General features: G+C 43.4%; 1 protein-coding gene across 2 annotated transcripts in view; it reads left to right on the forward strand.

Moving 5' to 3' along the window:
• Positions 1-21,624, forward strand: part of ETV5 (ETS variant transcription factor 5) — a 56,370-nt gene extending 34,746 nt beyond the window's left edge. For both annotated transcript variants that reach the window (XM_064277037.1, XM_003412901.4), the window contains exons 8-13: positions 3,362-3,621; positions 6,638-6,694; positions 13,614-13,682; positions 13,850-14,019; positions 18,321-18,422; positions 20,517-21,624. In XM_064277037.1, the coding sequence (XP_064133107.1) occupies positions 3,362-3,621; positions 6,638-6,694; positions 13,614-13,682; positions 13,850-14,019; positions 18,321-18,422; positions 20,517-20,738 (880 nt within the window). In that variant the 3' untranslated portion in view covers positions 20,739-21,624. The remainder of the gene's footprint in view (positions 1-3,361; positions 3,622-6,637; positions 6,695-13,613; positions 13,683-13,849; positions 14,020-18,320; positions 18,423-20,516) is intronic.
• The last annotated feature ends 423 nt before the right edge of the window (positions 21,625-22,047 follow it).

The raw sequence follows: 22,047 nt of genomic DNA on the forward strand, positions 1-22,047 counted from the left end.
CAGAGGGGGAGGGAAGCGAAAATGGAGGATGTGTGCCCTTGTGACTGTTCCTTCCAAGTAACCTAAGGTTTGGACACTTTGTAAACATAAAGCTTTAGAATATCTTTGTCTTCTTTTCTGCCCACTGCTTCAGAATTGCCTTCAGGTTTGCAGCGTGCTAAAAAATAAAAACCCAAATCCCTTGCCGTCAAGTCAATTCTGACTCAGAGCGACCCTATAGGACAGAGTAGAGCTGCCCCCTAGGGTTTCCAAGGCTGACATCTTTACAGAAGCAGACCACCACATCTTTCTCCTGTGGAGAGGCTGGTGGGTTATGGTGCTCGTTATTCTAAATATCAAGCTAAGCCTGAGATTCAAATTTACCCTTCCTAAAAGACCATTGAAAAAAAAAAAACAAACCAAACCCTGTGCCGTCCTAAAAGACCATTGAAAAAAAAAACCAAACCAAACCCTGTGCCGTCGAGTTGATTCCAACTCATAGCGACCCTACGGGACATAGTAGAACTGCCCCATAGAGTTTCCAAGGAGCGCCTGGTGGATTTGAACTGCCAACCCTTTGGTTAGGAGCCGTAGCACTTAACCACTACACCACCAGGGTTTCCAAAAGACCATTGAAAGATTTTCTTAAATAACAGCAGCCTTGAACGTGGCATTCCTGATGGAATTAAACTGCAGTGGAAGACTCAATCTAATGAAGCTTATTGTTTAAGACATTGGCTAGGTAGATTCTGATACTCTTGTCTGCCATAAAAGGATGAAGTGTGTAAAATTGTTCAGTTATAAAATGATCTTGCTCTGCTGCTTTTGGAAATAAAGACACTGACAGAACATGCTATGCCCTGATTTAAGCACTGTTTTATCTGCACATAAAATCTCTTCAGTTTGAGATTTTAAATCTTGGTGTTCTGAAATCTGTTGGCCACCTGTTGCCACAGATTGATTCTAATCAAATTCACATCATTTGATTAAAGACTATTAATAGGATCCAGGCTAAAAGTAGAGAGTAAGGCTGTAGTATTACAGGATTATATTGTTAATTAAAAAATAGCTCATTGAAATTAGTTGTTCTAAATCTTTTTTTTTTTTTTCTTTTTCTGCTCCTGCTTTCTACCTGAAGGTATATATTCACAAATGCTTTGCTTTATACTCATAGATTAGTACTTCTGCATAGTAGGCACTCAAGTCATTCATGGATTCAGGCCTTAGAGTTTGGAGGGTCACTAATTTCTAACCTCCACACCTACCCTTCTGGAGTCTGCCTCACAGCCTGTGAAGAATTAGTCTTCATCTGCAGAAGATCCAGCAGTGGCAGAAACCATGCCTCGTAGCATTTCCTGGTTCCCATAGCATTTTGAAGAACAGGTAATGTCCCAGTGTGGCAGATGAGGAAACTGAAGCTGAGAAAATTTGCCTGGGTCAATCAGTTAGTGAGTGGTGTCACTTAGCACCTCAGGCTTTCCCCTCTCCCTCTGCCCAACAGAGAAAGGGCAGTTGGCACACATCTGAGATGTCTGACAGCTAAAGGACATTAATGACACTCGACTGATTAAGAACAATAACAAAAAGCCTTCCTGGTTCTGTCTTGTCATAAAAATAGTACATATTCGTTATTACACTGTAGATGAGCAAAAAAGAAAAATCACCTAAAATCATAACCACCCGAAGATAAGTGTTGTTAACACTGAGGTATATAAATCTTTCCAGGATTTTGTGCTTTTTTTTTTGGCAAAAGGTTGATGTTCTGTGTACTATTTGGGGCCCTGGTGGTGTAGTGGTTAAGAGCTTGGCTGCTAATCAAAAGGTCAGTAGTTAGAATTCATCAGTTGCTCCTTGGAAACCCTATGGGGCAGTTCTACTCTGTCCTATAGGGTCACTATGAGTTGACAGCAGTGGGTTTGATTTGGTTGGTTTTGGTTCATTTCTTACTGGTTTTGGAAGAGCTTTTTCTGTCAGCAATACTAACAGTGCTGTGTCTGTTAGAGATTTTTCCTTGGTTTGTTTTCCTTTTGGTTTCGTTTCAGATATTTTTGACTGTTAACAGATTTTTTTTTCCCTTGCTTGTTGCTTTTCTTTTGGTTTTGTTTCTGGCCTTTTTTGGCTTATAGAAATTTCAAATTTATGTAGTAAGGTATAACCATATTTGTCTTGATAATTGTTGCTGTTAGCTCTCCTAGTACTTAGAAAGGGTTTCCCTCCCACATAATGATGTAATTTATCAGCTATGTTTATTTTAGTATTGTGGTTTCACTTTTCACATTTAAATTTTTAATCCATACAAAATTTATTTTCCCCCACTGATTTGAAAGGCTAATCTTAAATTTTGGAATGTCCTCACCAGTTTTTTCCTTTCCATTCAACGCCTTTGAACTTCCTAGCTTTCATTTCTTGTGTTACTGTTTTAGTTATTGTAGTTTTATAATACGTGTCAGTATCCATCTCTCAGGTCATGAAGTCTTTTCAGAAATTGATCTTTTCAATAAAATTCAGAATCATTTTGTCAGATTGGTTGGGAAGGGTTTACTTTTGTGGAATGATTTGCAGAGAATCAACAACTTCAATGTCTTAAATATTTGTGACGTTCTGTTTTTCTCTTTACAATCTTCTATCTGTCCTCAGAGAACAGTTTTAAGATTTTATTGTTGTATAGCTACACGTTTTTTTATTATTCTCAAGGATTTTATGGTTTTCATTGCTATTGTGAATGGCCTTTTTTTTTTTTTTCATTTGTTTAACAACGTTTTCTAACTGATTATATTCTTTGTTATTTAAACTCATGCTGTCTACAGGTGGAAACCCTGGTGGCGTAGTGGTTAAGAGCTATGGTGGCTAACCAAAAGGTTGGCATTTCGAGTCCACCAGGTGCTCCTTGGAAACTCTATGGGCGGTTCTACTCTGTCCTACAGGGTCACTATGAGTCCCAATCGACTTGACTGCAAGGGGTTTTGTTTTTGTTTTTTTTATCTACAGGTGAGAGGATGAACTAGTGAACACCGAATATATATGTATATGTTAGTGCTGCTTGAAATTAATTGTTATATATTCAGATACTTAATTTGGCCCAACGATATAAATAGGCGCGGTGTATGAAATAAATATACACAGAAGATGAGAGGCCACCACATCAGTGCTTTGATTGCTTTTTCGCCACTCCTTTAAGAGGATTAAAATGTGCTATAGAATTTTGAGAAGTGGGAATAAAATGTCCAGAGACAAGCATTAATAAGTACTTCAGTACTTTGCAAAAAAAAAAAAAGTACTTTGCAGATAATTTCATTAATCTGAACTTCCAGTTCCCAGTGCTAAATCACGGTAGGTATTCATCACATTCCTATTAAGCAGTAAAACTTCTTTCTTCTTCCAGATTTCAGAGACAACTGTCTGAACCCTGCCACCCCTTCCCCCCTCAGTCAGGACTTCCTGGAGATAATCGGCCCACTTACCACCGGCAAATGTCAGAACCGATTGTCCCTGCAGCTCCCCCACCCCCTCAGGGATTCAAACAAGAATACCATGACCCGCTCTATGAACATGGGGTCTCAGGCATGCCAGGCCCCCCAGCACATGGGTTCCAGTCACCAATGGGAATCAAGCAGGAGCCACGGGATTACTGCGTTGATTCAGGTTAGCATAAAATCAAGCCATTCATTTCTTGATTCTCTCATTCATCTGTCTGATCCTTACTGAGTGTCTTCTGTGTGCAAGGCTTTGGGGAATAGTTTTATAAGAATTTCTCTCAAAGAGCTTATGATCTGGTAAAGTAGATATATTTATGCATAACTGAACAGGACACAACAGAAGAGGGTGTGGGAATGGCAGGAAATGGTAGGGGGTACAGTAGGCATTCAGGAATGGCGCAAGGTACACCTCTCAGCCCAAGCCTAAAGATTGCCCGGGCCTAAATTGGTGGTGCCCTTTTTTTAAAAAAAAATTATTTATTATTGTACTTGAAGTGAAAGTTTACAAATCAAGTCAGCCTCTCATACAAAAACTTACACATACCTTGCTGTGTACTCCTAGCTGCTCTCCCTGTGATGAGACAGCACACCCCTCCTCTCCACCCTGTATTCCCCGTGTCCATTCAGCCAGCTCCTGTCCCCCTCTGCCTTCTCATCTCGCCTCCAGGTGGGAGCTGCCGACATAGTCTCATGTGTCTACTTGAGACTAGAAGCTCACTCCTCACCAGAATCATTATCTGTCTTATAGTCCAGTCCAATCCCTGTCTGGAGAGTTGGCTTTGAGAGTGGTTCCAATCTTGGGCTAACAAAGGGTGTGGGGAGCATGACCTCCAAGGTCCTTCCAGTCTCAGACCATTCAGCCTGGTTTTTTCACAAGAATTTGAGATCTGCATTGCACTATTGTCCTGTTCCATCAGGGGTTCTCTGTTGTTTTCCTTGTCAGGGCAGTGACTGGTGGTAGCCAGGCACCATCTAGTTCTTCCGGTCTCAGGCTAATGGAGACTCTGGTTTATGTGGCCCTTTCTGTCTCTTGGGCTCATCTTTACCACATGTCTTTGGTAGTCTTCATGCTCCTTTGCTCCAGGTGGGTTGAGACCAATTGATTCATCTTAGATGGCTGCTTGCTAGCATTTAAGACCCCAGACACCTCTCAGGTGGTTCCCTTTTTAAGGCCTAATAACCTTAGTCCTGTCCCTAGTTTTGGGGCTTTCTTTTTGAGTACAGCAAACCCCACTAAAGTCTCAGATATAAGGAAGAGAGTCCACATATAGGACCTGATGCCTTCTATTCTTGAAATGAATGGTCATCTGGGAAAGCACTTGGTATTTCACGGCTGTATGGGATACTGGGAGCCCTGGTGGTGCAGTGGTTAAGAGCTCAGCAGTTCAAATCCACCAGTGCTCCTTGGAAGCCCTGTGGGTCAGTTCTACTCTGCCCTATAGGGTCTCTTTGAGTTGGAATCGACTTGATGGCAGTGGGTATGGGAAAGGCTGTCTTTGTGGTTTCTTGATGGAATAATTGCTCTGTTGCAATGCTTTTGACTGGGAAACTTCCTGTGTCCCTCGGCAGCTGCTGGTACACACAGGGAAGAGGTGTAACGTGTTAGGGCACTTACTGTTTGGTTATGGGGTACCTTTTGTCTAGGAACTTAATGAAGTATATTGCAAAGTTTAAGCTGTACTTGGAAGACCTCTAAGCCCTTTTCACTACCTACATATCTTATAGGCGAAAAAAACCCACTGCCATTGAGTCCATTTCAGTTCATAGCAACCCTATGGGACACAGTAGAACTACCTGGTAGGGTTTCCAAGGCTGTCAATCTTTATTGAAGCAGATTGTCACATCTTGCTCCCTTGGAGTGGCTGGTGGGTTCAAACCGCTGACCTTTGGGTTAGCAGCCAAGCACTTCAACCACTGCATCACCAGCCAGCCACATTAAATGAGGCCATTCAGTAGGGGAAAGGAGAGTCGGAATTTTGCAGCTCACACACTCGTTTCCTCTTTCAGAAATAAACTCCCCCCCCCCCCCCCCCGACACACACACAGTTGGTGCTAAGGGCTGGTAGGTTCTCAGCCTTTCTCTGTGCTTTTCTTGAATGTCCTGAGCAGGGGTGGGGCAGTATGTACTTTAAATGGCTTTTACGAATGGAATGGGGTATAGAAGTTGCTTTTGACCTTCTCTGAGATAACAGGCAGAAACTGATATAGGAAAGGCTAGAGAAGTAAATAGAGACAGGAGACATTTCTTGCTTTATGGCAGAAAAATCCCCCAGTATCCGGTATCGATAACTTGTGACCTTTTCCACTGGCACTCCTCCTTCAGCTCTGCTGTATTTTTCTCAGGATCACACATGACTAGCAGTATTTTTCTTTGGGGACTGACATTTTAATCTGTCCTGACAGGTTGCTCTCACTCAACCCCACTTCCTTAAAACAAGACTCTCAGCAGATGTTAATATATCGGTAACTCTTTGATCTAAGTGGCCTTCCCGAGGCGAAGGCTTAGCCCATATGGGCAAAACTCAACTCATTGTCTTTTTTCTTGGTGGACACCTTGACAATATGCCTGAAGAAGAGATCTCTTGAGTGTGATTTGGCTTCAGTTTAATGGCCCCAACGTGGCAAAAGTGTACTTGCCAAACTACAAGTTCCCCAGCCCTGCCAGTTCTTGTCTTGGCTTCATAACTTCAAACTCCCTGATCTCTTTGGCCTAAAAATACCTTCACCTCTTGGAGCAGAATTGGATGTGACCATCAGCAGTAAAGGAGATCAGTTTGGGAAAGTCCAGAACAATCCTCCTCCCCCTACCAACCCCAAAGCTCCTGAGTCAGTGTGGGCAGGAGGCCAGACTCGGTCTTTTGAAAGCCAGTTTCTTTTTCTGCCATTCTTTCACCAGATTTGGTGGTTAACTAATTTCTAAATGAGTGGGGTGTGAGAGTGAAGCATCATTTTTTCCTCCCTCGGCCCTTGATTTGGTGTTCTTACTTTCAGACGTAGGCTGTGGTATGTTTCCACCGTTGCCTGTTGGGTGGTGTTTCTTTCCCAGGACAAGGCCGAAAAGACATGACCTTGGAGCAAGAGACAGCTTAGGGGCTTCACTGCAGAGCTGCAGTTAAACTGTGTGCTGATTCTACCACAGAACGTTATTGACGAGTACCTGTACATCTGTGTTTCCCTTTCAGAAGTGCCTAACTGCCAGTCCTACTTGAGAGGGGGCTATTTCTCCAGCAACCATGAGGGTAAGGAGCGTTTTTTGTTTTTCTGGTTGTTATTTATTTATTTATTTTAATAATACTCCAAAACCCATAACCTGTTGCCATTGAGTCAATTCCAACTCCTAATGACCTTATAGGACAGAGTAGAAATGACTGCTAGGATTTCCAAGGAGTGGCTGGTGGATTCCAACTGCCTGCCATTTTGGTTAGCAGATGATCTCTTAACAGCTACACCACCAGGGCTCCAATTACTCAAGAAGCTTAAAACTCCTCAATTTCCACGTTAAGATTTGAGGTCATAGGTTAAACCTTCCACAGCTCGTGAATATGAGAGCTAGTTAATCATAATCTTGACTTATTACAGACCAAGGATTTGAGGCACAGTCCTAAGCACTGAGGGCTGTCATCATTTTGAACAGTAATGACCCTAACCTTCCAGAGCTCATGGAATAATTTGAAGAAAAAATGAACCAATCCGGTTTCCCCATTTTCAGACAAGGAGGTTTTCTAGGGGTGTATCAGCCTAAACTGGAACTTGGAAATTAAGTCAGTGAGAGTGGTCTTATCCAGGTCAAGGACATTTCAGAAGAGAGTTTTTAAATGTGTTTGTAGTTTTTATTTGGTTTGGATGTTTGGTTGGGTAACTATTGTAATTATTATTATATGATAAATGGTTGTTGCTTTTAAAAACAAGGGAAGTCAGAGGTGTTCTTATGCAGAACTTGGGAGGGACGGCAGCTGAGGAGGTGAGCTGTAGGGAGGGATGTGGTTGATGAGACTCTATAAAGGGGTATATTATATACGAAACTCTCTAGAAGAACACAAAAGAAATGTTGCCTAATTGAAAACGCCTCAAAGGAGAAACGTAAGAACAGATATAAAACAGTTTACCCACAAGCTTGCGCCGTCGCGTGTCCTGACGTTTATTTGTGTGTGAAGATGACATTTCTGTGTGAGAGTATCCTAGTTTTATACTCAGTCTCTTTGGGACTAACTTTTTAGCAGGTCTTAGGATATTTTTTTTTTTTAGGATAATCTCATTGCGATGAGGAGCAGGAACTGTGGCCAACTTTGAACCTGTGACTTCGCTTTCATTAGCACTGACCTACTAACTGGGGCAAAAGTAATTTCGAACCAATAAGACGGCCATGCGTTGTGCAGGACAGGGCTCACAGGCAGTGGCCAGGATAGGGCTAGGATCTCGCATGTTTTCTGGAGGGGGGAGGAACTTGCTTTTGAGCTAGTTTTGTTTAAAATGTATACTTCTACAACTTACTCTTATCACAAACAAATACTGGGTACATAAAATTTAGAGAATACAGATAAGGAAAAAGATGAAAGTAAAACCTCAGTGTCCAGAGGTAATATGAGCATTTTGTTATATAATTTTACAGTCTTTTCTGTGTATCCATAAATAATCGTAAAAATCATACAGGACTTATTGTATAGTCTGTTTTTTCTTTTGGTAATAGTCATTAACACAATGTAAGCCAGTTAATCCTTATAGCAGTCCTAGAAGACAGATATTCCTATTATCCCATAGCATCATGTGGAAACAAAGACTCAGAGGTTAAAAGACTTGCCAAAGGTCACACAGCTGGGAAGATAGAGCTCTGTGGTCTCCAGAGCCCAACACTCTTCACTCCCCTGCCCGTTTTACAGCCAGTGACTTTATAGCCTCCAGCAATTATGATGAGGATGACCTTATACAATTACCTTTTTAGTGGCTGTACAGTACTCATTATGTGGGTAAGCACTTAGCTGACGACCTACTGCTAAAAATGTAGATACTTCCAGATTATTCCCAGAATAAACCTAACTGAGGTGAAGATCCATCTAGCTAAATTTCACGCACTCTCCTTTGATTTGTCCTTGAGGATGAATTCCTGAAGGTAAAATTTCTGGGTTAAAGGTGGGATGACATTTTTAAGGCTTCCGCTACCAGTTTTGGGGAGGGCTTGTTTGTGTGTGTGCGTTGCTTGGCGGTTTTGCTTGCTTGTCACAGGTCTTTAAAATTTAGAATTTCTTAAAGGAAAAAAAGAAGGAAGGAGGAGGCCTTTGGGAGAGCAGGGTAATAAATGGCCAGAGTTGGGGGGAGCATTTGCTGAGCAGCTCCCACAGGAAGGGATGACAAGAGCAAATGGATTATTGGCTCTGTTGGTAGAGAGAGGAGCCTTGTTGGGGACTGAGATGAAGTTGAGGAGGGCACAAAAGGCCTCAAGAGGTAGGCTGAGAAGTTTGGAGCAACACTTATGGGCAAAGGCATGATCTTAGATGGTAGGATCAGGATTGCCCTTCTGAACACTGAAATAGGAGAAGATTTTTCTTTCGAACATTTTCCCCAGAAGTTACGTCTTCTGTTATATATATCTCTTCATAAACGCCCAGAGCAGTGATTCCGCAAACCAGTGGCATCAGCTTCACCTGAGACTTGGTACGAATGCACATGTTCAGGACCCACCTCAAACCTACTAAATCAAAACCTCTGAGGGTCCAGAAAACAAAACCAGTTGCCATCGAGTGGATTCTGACTCATAGGGACCTTATAAGGCAGAGTAGAACTGCTCCATTGGGTTTCCAAGGCTGTAGTCTTTACGGAAACTGACTGACACACCTTTCTCTCGAAAAGAGGCTGGTGGGTTGGAACCGCTGACCTTTTGGTTGGCAGCTGAGTGCTTTAATCACTGTGCCACTAGGGCTCCTTACTCTGGAAGTAGAGCCCAGCAGGAGATTCTCATGCAGCTCACATTGTAGAACTGCTGCTCAGAATAGTGATTCTCAACTTTGGCTGCATGTTACAATCACGTGGGGAGCTTTTAAACATCCTGGTGTCCAGGCTTCACTCCAGAGCAATTAAACCAGAAATTCTGAGGTTGGACTCAGGTTTCAAGAGTTTTCAAAGCTCTCCAGGGGACTCCAGTATGCACCCAGGGTTGGAAACCTCTGCACTGCAGAGTTCGAGAGGAAGGGGGAAAGAGCTGAGGAAACAGCACCATGAAGCATGGTTGGTTTTGGTTAAGCGGTGAGTTCCCAGGAGTGGTTTCTATGGGTGGCTGCTTCTCACTGACTTGGTTAGATGGGAGACCAAGTGTTGTTGCACTAGACACCTGGTAACATTTCTGAATGTCCGTCCCTGGAAAGGAAAGGCTGTCCACTGAGTGTCCAGGCCTGGAAAGGAGGGGGCCATCTACTGGGCCACTGACGGTGACAGCACAGCTGTCTCTTCCAGGTTCTTGAATGTTTCTATGCAGCGATTGATGTCTGCAGCAGGCAAACTAGAGGGGAGAGGGGAAGAGAAAGAGGGAGGGAAGCATTTTGCATAATTACAACATTTAGCAAAGAGCATGCTCTTAAAGGAAATATTTTTAGTAAGGCATTGGGTTGCTTACTATACACAGAATATCTGGCGAGCTTGTGTGTTCTTTGCCCACTTTTTCCCATTCCTTTCCCCAACCCCACACACATGGAAGAAGTCAGTTTCAAAGAGACCAGCGGTCTTAATTGCTCTAAATTATCCTGACATGGTTTTTCTCTCCTTCTTAACACAGGCTTGACCACAGATGCCTGTCAGTTAGCGAAAACAAGTGTTTCTGATTGGCATCGGTGGTCGCTAAGCTAGCCGTCCTGCCTTGAATGTTCACCTGGAATCCTTGCATAGGGTTTCGAATCTTTCATTTCCACTTTGCCCCTCAAACAGGTTCTTCCTTCCTGCCACCTTTATGTGAGTGATTAGATGGTTGTGGTCACGCTGATGCAATTGCTGGTGCGAATTCAGCCAACTTAAGTTTCACTGAAACCAACAGCCTCTTCCAGGTGTTGCCGAGAACCACATGCAGCGATGACTAGAAACCACAAAATGCACTGAAACGATACTCTGTAGACAGGCCTTCATCTGATTAGGGTTGAAAAACCAAGCCTAGGATGTAATCTAGATTTACCTTTTTTTTTTTTTCCCTTATGCACCGTGAACGTGTTATCCTTACCTTAGAGGAAGGAAAGCCCTAAAAATAACCCGGCACATTTGACAGGTGTAAACTTTGAAGTAGTTCACTTATAATGACTTTATAATAAGGCCATTAAATATCACTGGAATGTCAAAACCCATATGGCGGGCTGGGAAATACATAGCTTCCTGTTAGCCAAAGGCAAAAAGCGTGGAGCATGATAAATTTTGTAGTTCTTATTGATAACGTAAAGTATACCAACTTGTCATAAAAGGCACACTGTTTCCTCGTATCAAATTGGAAAGTAAATATATCATAGGAGTCATTGAATCCCTGGCTGAAAAGGTAGCATTGTAGTCTTTTTGGTTTTTTTAGCATGGTATTCTTAAATATTTTTTAAATGGAGATTACAGAATCTCTCATATCTATTCCAGTATTTATTGAGCGTTTATTACGTGTAAGGTATATTGGGAAACCCTGGTGGTGTAATGGTTAAGAGCTATGGCTGCTAACTAAAAGGTCGGCAGTTCAAATCCACCAGGCGCTCCTTGGAAACTGTATGCAGCTGTTCTACTCTGTCCTATAGGGTGGCTATGAATCAAGATCGACTCAACGGTAATGGGTTTGGTTTTTTTTTTGTTTTGTTTTTTTTTTAAGGTGTTTTGAGGATACTAAAATATTCAAGACACGGCCCTTATCCTCAAGGATAAGGTTCTAAAACCTATGACGTTGTTGTTAAGTGACGTCGAGTCAGCTCTGACTCATAGCAACCTTATCGTACAACAGAATGAAACATTGCCTGGTCCTGTGCCATCCTGACCGTCGTTACTGTGCTTGAGCCCATTGTTGTAGCCACTGTGTCAGTCCGTCTTGTTGAGGGTCTTCCTCTTTTTCACTGACCCTCTACTTTACCAAGCATGATGTCCTTCTTCAGGGACTGTCCCTCCTGATAACATGTCCAAAGTATGTGAGACATAGTTTTGCCATCCTTGCTTCTAAGGAACATTCTAGAATCTATGTTAGAGGATAATAAAATTCTCACATTTTTCATGTGAAGCCTTCATTATAGTACCTCACATAGGGTGCGGTTACTGTGTTTATTTTTTAACTGTCATTTATTATACCCTTTTGTACCAGGAGCTACCCTTGGCACTCTGTATATTAACTCATTTAATTTTCACAATGATCCTGTAAGTTAGGAATTATTACCATCCCCAATTTTCCACTGAAAAACCAAACCCATTGCTGTCAAGTCGATTCCGACTCATAGCCACCCTGTAGAACAGAGAACTGCCCCATAGGGTTTCCAAGGAGCAGCTAGCAGATTTGAACTGCCGACCTTTTGGTTAGCAGCCAAGAGCTCTTAACCACCGTGCCACAAGGGCTCCTGCCCAGTTTTCGGATGGGATCAATTAACTTGTTCAAGGTCACGCAGCTCATGGAGGTGGAGCACTCTGGCGCCAGGACGCCACTCTCAAAGTTCTACGCTGTATCACATCTCACTTATTTCTTTTTCTAGTCTGTTGTCTGTCTCCCCTAGTAGGGATGTAAGCTCCATGAGAGCAAGGTCTGGCTCTGTGTTCTCTTTGCTATCTCCTTCTAGCACAGTGCCTAGCATAAATATTTATTGGATTAAATAATAAATAAATGCCAATAAAATATATTGCTTTTGATATAGTTAAGCAACAGAGAGAAAAATAGTGCTTGGGGCTGAGGAAACCAAAATGAATAAAAACAAATCTCAAAACAATCTCAATTTCTTCCAAGTTGGGCAGTGTTTCTCCCAGTCTCGGGCCTTTTGCTGGACCTGCCAAGAAGCTACTTGAACTGGGCTGATTGTGAAGAAAGAACAACCAGTTATTTCTTGGCGCCTTGACGCATGGGATTATTCAAGGCACAGCAAATCCCTCTCAAAGGCTGATGAAAGCTCTTCATTGCAGCCCATCGTTCCCTGCCTGTCCCCATTGCATACCTGACACGCACACACCTGTACTATACAGCCAGGTATATTGACCAGACACACAAGCACAGGGAAGCCTTATTTATCAGGCAGGAGCTCATGGGGGCCACTCCTGAGAAGCACGTTGGTAGAGGAGTACACTGAAGTCCCCATACCTGAAATGGGCCAGACCACAGGGAAGGATGTAGTCCCATCAAGGCGGTCTGTTAACTGGCTTTGATTTGAACCACCGATCTTGTCAGGGTTCCTGGTGACATGGCGGTCAGCACTGAATGTTGTTGAGGGTTTGTGGATTGAGAATTTTGGGTCATCCTTCCTTCTTCTTAACCCCTGTAGCTCTTTGCTTTACCTTCCTTTCACTTCCACTTACATGCGTCATTGGATAAGTCGGTTCCCCTTTCTTGACCTCTGTTTTGTCACCTATAAAATGATGACATCTTATTGCTAGAGTCTCGAGGTTCCCACACTGTGTCTGTGGTAATACTACCTCCAACTGGCTCTTAAACCTACTGCTGTCAGCAGTGCTTTACTGGCCACAAGTCTTTACTCATTTTGGCAACATTCTCTATATCCCAAGCTCTTTTATAATTGAATGAGGTATGTGGGTAGTCTGAACAAGCTATAGGAATGGTTGAAATTAATATTAGCTAAAAGGAAATAAGTGGGGCTACGTATAGATCAGCCAAATCCATCCACTAGGCCAACTGAAATAGATGAGATGTCTTTTCAGATATAAAGCTTAGTCACAGAAACACTGTTCCATGCAGACCTCTTAAGCAAGATGCGAAGGAACTTAGCCGTCTTAGCTTTAACAGCAGGAATAGATGCTGCTCTGGACTGAGCCTCAGGTGACTGCATCAGACCATGAGCACCTAAGTCCTTTGGAAGTCCCTAAAAATTCATTCTGGCATAGACACAGCAAGAGGGCTTAGAGCCTGCAATGGTAGAATCCCATTGTAGTCCTTAAATCCATTGTTTTAATACAACACAGATAGAATTTGTTAAGCAACATGGCCCTTCTTTTTAAATTCTCCTGCAGGTTTTTCATATGAAAAAGATCCCCGGTTGTACTTCGACGACACTTGTGTGGTGCCTGAGAGACTGGAAGGTAAGTGGTCCTATTTTGTTGCTAAGCCAGGATATTCAAGATGTCAGAGCCCGTCCATCAGTCTTTCCAAGTTAAATGATTGAATCAGCATTCACAACTCCTTTTTGCCCAAATCACCTGAGAAACTTGAGGCTGAAGTATTGCGTGTGTATCTTTGCCCCAAACAGGCAAAGTCAAACAGGAGCCCACTATGTATCGAGAGGGCCCCCCTTACCAGAGGCGAGGTTCCCTACAGCTGTGGCAGTTCCTGGTCACCCTTCTTGACGACCCAGCCAATGCCCACTTCATTGCCTGGACAGGCCGAGGCATGGAGTTCAAGCTGATAGAACCTGAGGAGGTAAGCCTGGAGTGTTGGACTCAGATGATTTTTGAGGTGATGATGTGATGATTGTTGTTGTTTATATATTCCTTGAGGCTTTTTACTGTGTTAAATATGCTCTCATTTGCATTCCGGCCTAGCCAGTGACTTGACAAGTGAATTGTCTAAATTATCGATAAGACAATTTACAGTGTATGGACAGGCAGAGCTTACTACTGTAGAATACATGAAAAGTATTTGTAACACTTCTGCAGAATCTGGGGAGAGAGGCTATGAAGACTTGAATCTATATAGGTAGCTTTCCCTCTTGGAAGGTCCTTTTCAAGTGGTATTTCGGTGATACAGACTAGTTTTGGCCTCAGCCCTCATATGTCACAGCCTGTATCTAAAGCTACATAAACATGTTATGTGATATTTTGGTAGGATAGTATAGGATGCAGCTACCACACTATGTCTCAAATGGCTCTAACCTAGAGAAATGAGTCTATGAGAGATTGGTCAATCTCATGAGTGTAGAGTATTTAAAGTGTGCTATCTGGCATCTTTTTTTTTTTTTTATGTGGCATCACAGTAGCTCAGAGATGACAAAAACCTCCATTATTAGTAGAAAAAAGGCATTGTTACTGTCAGTTTGCCCAAAACTGTTGGTGAGAAACCCTATGCACAGAACCAGTACCACTTCTTCAATGGAGAAGACACCATAGAACCCTTTTCCTGAACATCATAGAACAAAGTCAGTTAAATTAGGCTCTTGGTGTAGCCTGTCTAAATGGGCTGATTTTTAGTTTTTGTTTCATTTATAGTGTAGATAGATTATGAAGAAATAACTGCCCTGAGAAACTGACATATGTTTCTTTTGGTAATGTGTACTTAGGCGTCGTGTATTAAACCAGCAGAGCAAAAGGTATCATTGAGTTGAGTGTGACTGAAATGAGAACAACGCACTTGGAAGGCGTTTGAGCAAGAACAACAGTCTTAGGTGGTTGATTAAGTCCAGGGCTCGCTGTAGCGCACCAAGGGGATAAGTTGGCATGGCAGTTAACAACAAGAGGTAACAACCTGGTGCTTGGTTTGGAAGAAGGAAGCAATCTGAGAGTTAAGATGGGAAAAGGAGGAGACTGTATGAATTGGAAACAAGGAGAGTCCTGGTTGATAGGAGAATAAGGAAGGCTTCTTAAAGGCAGTTGTGAACGAGGATATGCATATGGTAGTCCCTGTCTTGAATCATTCATGAATGTGGAAATATGTCAACATCTCATATGTAAACAGTGCCTGTTAAGGCTCTGTCTGCCTTCTAAGCCATAGTTGAGTACTGTTGTTTTTCTAAGCATTTCTTTTGCACCAAGTCATATAGAAGTAGAGCCATCTATCCCACATAGGCCCTTCTCGCTGCCTTTCTGAATAACGTGGCCTGGTTTATATGAGGCTTGAAGAAAGAACCCATGTTGCCTAGACTCACCAAGGCTTTTAGAAAGTAGGTCTGTCATGTGGGCAGCCCTTATTGATATCTCGTTTCACAAACAGGACCTTTTATTACTTTATTGCCACTGCCTCGGGCCGAAGCACAGGCTGTACAGCTGCAGGTAAACCTGGTTATGACCCTTTGTAAAGCTGTTATTGAATCTTCTGCTCTCCTAGCAGTGGTAAAGAAAATGATGAACAGATGGCAAAGGGCCCTGGCTTTCTTACTTAATAAAGAAACTAACATTAATTCGGAATGCTCATAAATGCCAAGCAGCCGAGTCCTGGGAGAGGCCTCCAGTGGCCTTGAGCCTCCCTCTACTGATTGGGCAGCTTTGTTTCATCAGGAAGTGCGTCTTTCCACTCCATCTTGCGTCCCAAGCATTCTGTCTGTTCTGACCAATCCCTTCCCTTAACCTGGGACCGTTCGGTTCCACGCGCACTCTTTGACCTCAGGACACATGGTTGTGGAGTCTCCCCCCTCCCACCCCGCCCCCGCCCCCCCTCGCTCCTTGTGCATTTCTGGGGTCCCTACTCCTGTTAATCTCGGGAGGATACCAGTGCCTCAAAAAAACTGTAACAAGTTGTCATGTGGGGCGCTTGAAGGGTGAAGCGGAGGAGGAAGCTGTTTGGGGCATAATTGTACGCAGCTGTGTGGCTGAATAGTGCACTCTGGGTAATTATCCATAATACCCATTACGCAGTGCGTGGAAATTGTGGTTTTAGAGCTGCGTTTTGGCAGGCCCCCTAATCAAATGTCTTTTGATAGTCATCCAGCTTAGCACCCTCTCAATTATGACTGACTCGGCTTTAATCTGGACCCATTTTAACTGTGAATCTGCATTAATGAATATTTTGGGGGTAGGGTTGTTTGTTGAACATGTGGCGGATAACTGATGGCATGGGGAGGTTTCAAAGGATTGGCTGCTCCCCACACTCTCTGTAAAAGGGAGCAAGAGAGATATGTGTGCTTTAACCCCTTCAGCCTCGGTCCTGGGGTGTGTGCTATTAAAGTAACTAAGGACAAAGATGAAAAGAAAGAGTGGTGACAAGCTAATGCCTGCCTTCCACCCCCCAGAAAAGGGGAGAGCCCTAATTTCCAGCTGCTGTGGAGCTGTGGCGTCCCGCCATACTACAGAGGGCGCGGCCCTGGAGAGGGCCATGGAATTCGAGGGCCAGAGAGGAGAGTAACTATGGCTACCAGAGCTGCTTTGAAATCTGTGCACATACAAAACCGCTCTTCAGCATGCTCTTACATATGCAAGTGGCAGCAAAAAAGAGGTCGAGCCTGAAGTTAAGAATATTCAAGGGCAGTTTTCCATCACGGAACATAGTAAAACGAGAGGCTGGGTTTCCTTTCAAATTGCCTGCCTCACTTGTGGCTGACAGCAGTTACAGTCTCATAGAACATCATTGCTTTTCAACAATGTGGCAGGACCAGGTATTCACTGGTTTAACAGATTTCCCTTCTTACCACTGTGTTCCACGGGGAGCAGGATTTGTTTTGTTTTTGTAAATTTTGCCCTTTTGGCTATTTCAAGGGTAGAGTTGAATGGGTGTGATAGGGAGAAAACAGCAAACCTGAGGCAATCGTGTGTCCCACAGAGGCATGAAACCAACCAATGGAAATTGAGGGGGTTTTTTGCAAGGCGGAGAAGAATCCTGGCTATAGAATTATTCTAATGTAAGCAGGACAGATGTGTTCTGCCTCACGTACAATTTCTGGTATATATTAGAGGTCATTTTAGAGTCCTGAATTCAGGAGAGATTCCATTTTTCCCACCCAAATACTTTAAGTAAAATGTTGCTCTATGATCCGCTTTTCTCCTGGCAGTCACCCCACTTCTCTCTGCGTATTTAATATTTGGTTTTTAAAAGATCAAAAGAACGCAGTTATTTTGTTTAAAAAAAAAAAAATTTCCAAAATGTACCTAAAATGTTGAAAACATGGCTCCTGAGTTGCATACATTGGAAGACCTTGGAGAAGATTCACGTTTCAAGAGTTATTCTTCTCCTTCCTTGAGATGTGTGTGTAGGATTTATATGTGTGTAGGATTTCGGAGTTGAGATACTTGAGAACAGAAATTACATGGCTGCTCTGATCATCAGCTAACTGTACTAGGAAGTCTCCCCGCTCCAAAGTTTCTCCGCCCAAAGCTCCGATTACATCGCCCCATCCCTGCACCTCAGGTGGACTGGGCTGGATATAATGCACTTCAGAACTGTTTGAGAAGCGCTCTTAATTTTTCATTAAGTGGATAATGGCGCTACGTGCTTTAGTGTCCATTCTGCAAGTCTGCTGGGAGTGGGGGATTGGATGGCAGCAGGCTGAAATGATCTGATTCCCCCTTACTTTGAGAGCTGCAATAAGTAAACATCTCCCAGCCCCTCTCCAATCTTATTAGAATTGAACTTTTGCTCTGCTGGCCCATTAGCAACTCACTAGTGTGTTTCTAATGTTTCAGGAATGACCATTCTAATTATCCCTTATTGACTGCTACAGAAACCATAGCACTTAATGGCAACATGCTAATGGGCTATGGGTATTGGTCAATAATTCATATGTGGAGAAACGGTAGAGAGCCTGCTTCCTCTGGGACGTTAGCCAAGCCCTCTGCAATCTTAAAGCGCTAGGATTCTTCTGCCTGTAGGTCTCACCTCCTAGCAGTTGGGACTGAATCATCACCTTTGCTGAATGTTTGGTCTTGAGAGGATTAAACCCTTCCCCTTCCAGGTCAGGAAAACAGGTCATTGACCAAAGCCCAATCAAGTTACAGAAGTGGGTCTCCTGGGATTCAGAGCAAACCACTAAGCCAGGGAGTGTGTTTCCATTCCTCTCTGCTTTCCTGTCTCTTCAGGTTGCTCGGCGTTGGGGTATCCAGAAGAACCGGCCAGCCATGAACTACGACAAGCTCAGCCGTTCTCTACGCTACTACTATGAGAAGGGCATCATGCAGAAGGTGGGGCAGTTAGAAGGGACATTTAGACCACCCTGACCATGTTCAAAGATGATGTCGAGGGCATCTATAATAAGACTTTAAAATGAGTGGGAGAGAATGTTAGCCTCAAAAGTCATTCTGTGAAAAAAAAAAAACAACAACAACCTGGTGAAAACCAACTTAAGACGAGGGTCAAAACAAGGTATTAGGAGGTATGTAAAACTCTTGGGTGCATGGGAGACAGAGGCTCGTGTGAAACACACAGCAGGAAAATTAGGCTCCTCTGCTTCACTTCCACTGTCTCTAATTACGAAGATGTCCAGAAAAGAAGGCCAACCGTTATGTCCAAAAAAGAGCACATGAGGGAATCAACTCGAAAGTCACTACTCCTGCAGAGCTTGGCTGAAGCCTTTAGTTGTTAAAACACCTAGACCTCCAAATCTTTTGGTTTGATACTCTCTAAAGTGTTAGAGAAATAGGAAAATCTTACCTCTCTTTCAAAACCTACAGAAACTGGAACTCAAGTTAAAAACCCAAAGTTTGTAAATTGGCAGAGCCCTGGCGGCTCAGTGGTTACGAGCTAGGGCTGCCAACCAAAAGGTCAGCAGTTCAGATCCACCAGCCGCTCCTTGGGAACCCTATGGGGCAGTTCTACTCTGTCCTATAAGGGTCGCTGTGAGTCGGAATTGACTCGAAGGCAATGGGTTTGTTTTTGGTTTATTTAAGAACTAGAACATTCCCAGTGCCCTCTTTACCTGGCCAGCCCCTCCATGTACTTATCACCTTTTTGCTCCTTCAAGAGTCAAAAGTCCCTAGGCTTCTGGTCTAGTAGTATTTCCACTATGTTCTCCTGCCCCACTCTTCCACATACACATACTGACTTTTGGGGGCCGGGAAGCAGGGATTTAAGGTAAAACTGGTTTCAAAAAAATCAAATAAGTGTGGTTGATAGGATACATCTCCCACCCTCCCTTAAGACTTCCTTTGATGGGACTACCAATCATTTGGTTTTATATATGCAGTCCACAGTTGCTCAGTGTTTGAGTTCCAAGGAACAGCCACATTCTGGTGGCTGGACATAGAAGTGTCACCATAAGATAAGCTTGTAGACCCACTGGGATAATGGTACCGTTCCCTGTATAACCAGCCATTGTAGCAGCAGACCTCTTAAACGCAAGATTTGGAAGCAAAGCCTTATTTCTTCGAGTAAAAAAAGTTTAATCACAACAGAATGATGAAGTATCATTGGTCTTTGGTTTCCCATGACTGAAGGGCAGGATTAAACTCAGCAATTAGAATTTTTGAATCTAAAATGTCTGTTTTGTCAGTCATTGTAGCCATTTTCACTTTCCCCTCTGCGTTGCCTCGCCAAACCTGATCTCTGAGTTTGGTTTTCAGCGGTACATGCCCTCTTGCGCTGTCGCTAAACAGCCAGCAACAAGTGGGTGATCCTCTTGACCTATGTAGTTCATCAGCTAGACCGTCAGGCCCTTGAATAATCAAGACCATTTTGGCTCTAATATTTATATTATGATGCATAAAATCCATATAAAGGTAGTTATCTTCCTTTGTTGTGAAGGAACCATGGATTGAGTAATTTAAAACTGCAGGTCAGCTGAACTGCAATTCTGTTTGGGTTTGAAACACACTTAAAATTGTCTTATAGGTTCTCTAATCAAATTCCTAACCCATTTAAGTAACAAAGCCATACTGTGAAGACTAAACTTTGGAGGGAACTGAAAACCTGGTCTGACTTCTGCATTGTTCCTCTCCTTGCTTATCGCTTCTTGTAACACCAAGCGCAAGCCTCAGCATAACCATTCTAAGACCAAAAGTGAGGGCTTTCTTTTTAAAAAGCCTGTCTAGTGTGGATTTGAATTTCAAACATCTTCTCTTTCAACTGCTGAGCTGTGGTGTCAACAAAACACTTGGCAGGTAATACGTCTCCAAGATGGATCCGATAAATCTGAATGACTTGGCTAATCGGCTGGCTAATGAGCTTCCTTTGGTCACTGGGTCCCTGGGAACTTAATGACTTGCAAATATCTTATTATTCTTCCCTTGTTCTCCATGCCCTGGTCTAGCTGGGTCTTGAAGGTGTGTTTTCTCTCTCAGGTGGCAGGCGAACGATACGTCTACAAATTTGTCTGTGACCCTGATGCCCTTTTCTCTATGGCCTTCCCCGACAATCAGCGTCCATTTCTGAAGGCAGAATCCGAGTGCCACCTCAATGATGAGGATACCCTGCCACTGACCCACTTTGAAGACAACCCTGCTTACCTCCTGGACATGGATCACTGCAGCAGCCTCCCCTACGCTGAAGGCTTTGCTTACTAAGTTTCTGAGTGGCCAAACCCTAGAGCTCGCAGTTCCCATTCGGGCAAATGAGGGCAGTGGTTTTGTTTGTGTTTTTGGCTGTTCCTAAAGCTTGCCCTTTGAGTATTATCTGGAGAGTCCAAGCCATTTCTGGATTGGCACCCTTAAAGACAGATACCTTGGTTAAAAAGGAGTGGGAACAGGGAAGGCAGAAAACCACCAAGGGGAAGGGGCTGGTGCCTTCACTCTGATTCCGACGAGGTTTCTGGATAGAGATTGAAATGGAGCCTCCTTACCATGGACAATATATGCAGAGCAATACCTTGTTCAGGTTAGTACCCGCCAACCGGGAGAGAGAGTGACAATCTTCATTGATCATGGACTCCTAAATGCCTTTACAGAGAAGGGCTCTGATTTGCACAACGTTTTGAAAAATCACAAACCCATAGAAGAGTAGCTAGGCTATTAGTTGGGGAGGCTCAAACCATGAAGGGTTAAAAATAACATCCTAGAATTCGGAGCTCAATCTGAAACATGTCCCCTTGGTGTAGAAAGAAGTTGGGAAGGTCAGAACCGCTGTTACCCACCCCGTGATTCTCAAACAATAAACCATCGCAGCCCTCGGGAACCTTCTGGCCACGTAGTCACCGAGTGGAGCAAGCTCCCTTTCTCTTCCCAGCCACGTGGCCGTGTATGGATGGCTTTAATTTTAGGAGAAGGGCGGTTAACGCTTTTGACAGTATTTTGTTTTGCTTTGATTTGGGGGATGTTTTCTTTTGGTGGTTGATTTGGGGAAAAAACAAACAGTTTATAAACTGATTTTTGTAGTTTTGGTATTTAAAGCAAAAAAAAAAGAAAAAAAAAAAACCTTTTGGTAACTATGCACTGTGTCGTTTAGACGGGACCGTGCTGACTTATGAAGACACTGCAGCTTGAAAGGGGCTTTGCTGGGGACATCCCCAGAGCCGTGTGAAAGCCCGCTTGTTGCCTGCTTTGTGCTTTCTGCACCAAACAACCTGAAGGAACATTGGCACCTGAGTTGTACATTTTTGAAAGTGTGCAGGGCAGCCTGGACACCCAGCTTTGATTCTATGTGTACAGTTCCCCGCGTTCATGCCCTCTCTGGGAAGCATGTGTACATAATTCATGTCATGTCCATTGGAAACCTGGCCACCTGGTGGGAACCCTAGGGACACTTGTCTGGGCATGACTGATGACAATTTCCATTTCATCAGCTGACTTTGTTTTCCTTTTCCTTTCCATCTTGGACTTGAAACCCTGCCTATAACTCAATAGGGTTTGAGACTTTTTGCGTGGCGCTGACAGGTAC

The sequence above is a fragment of the Loxodonta africana genome, chromosome 1, assembly GCF_030014295.1.
Source record: "Loxodonta africana isolate mLoxAfr1 chromosome 1, mLoxAfr1.hap2, whole genome shotgun sequence".
Classification (NCBI taxonomy): Eukaryota; Metazoa; Chordata; class Mammalia; order Proboscidea; family Elephantidae; genus Loxodonta; species Loxodonta africana.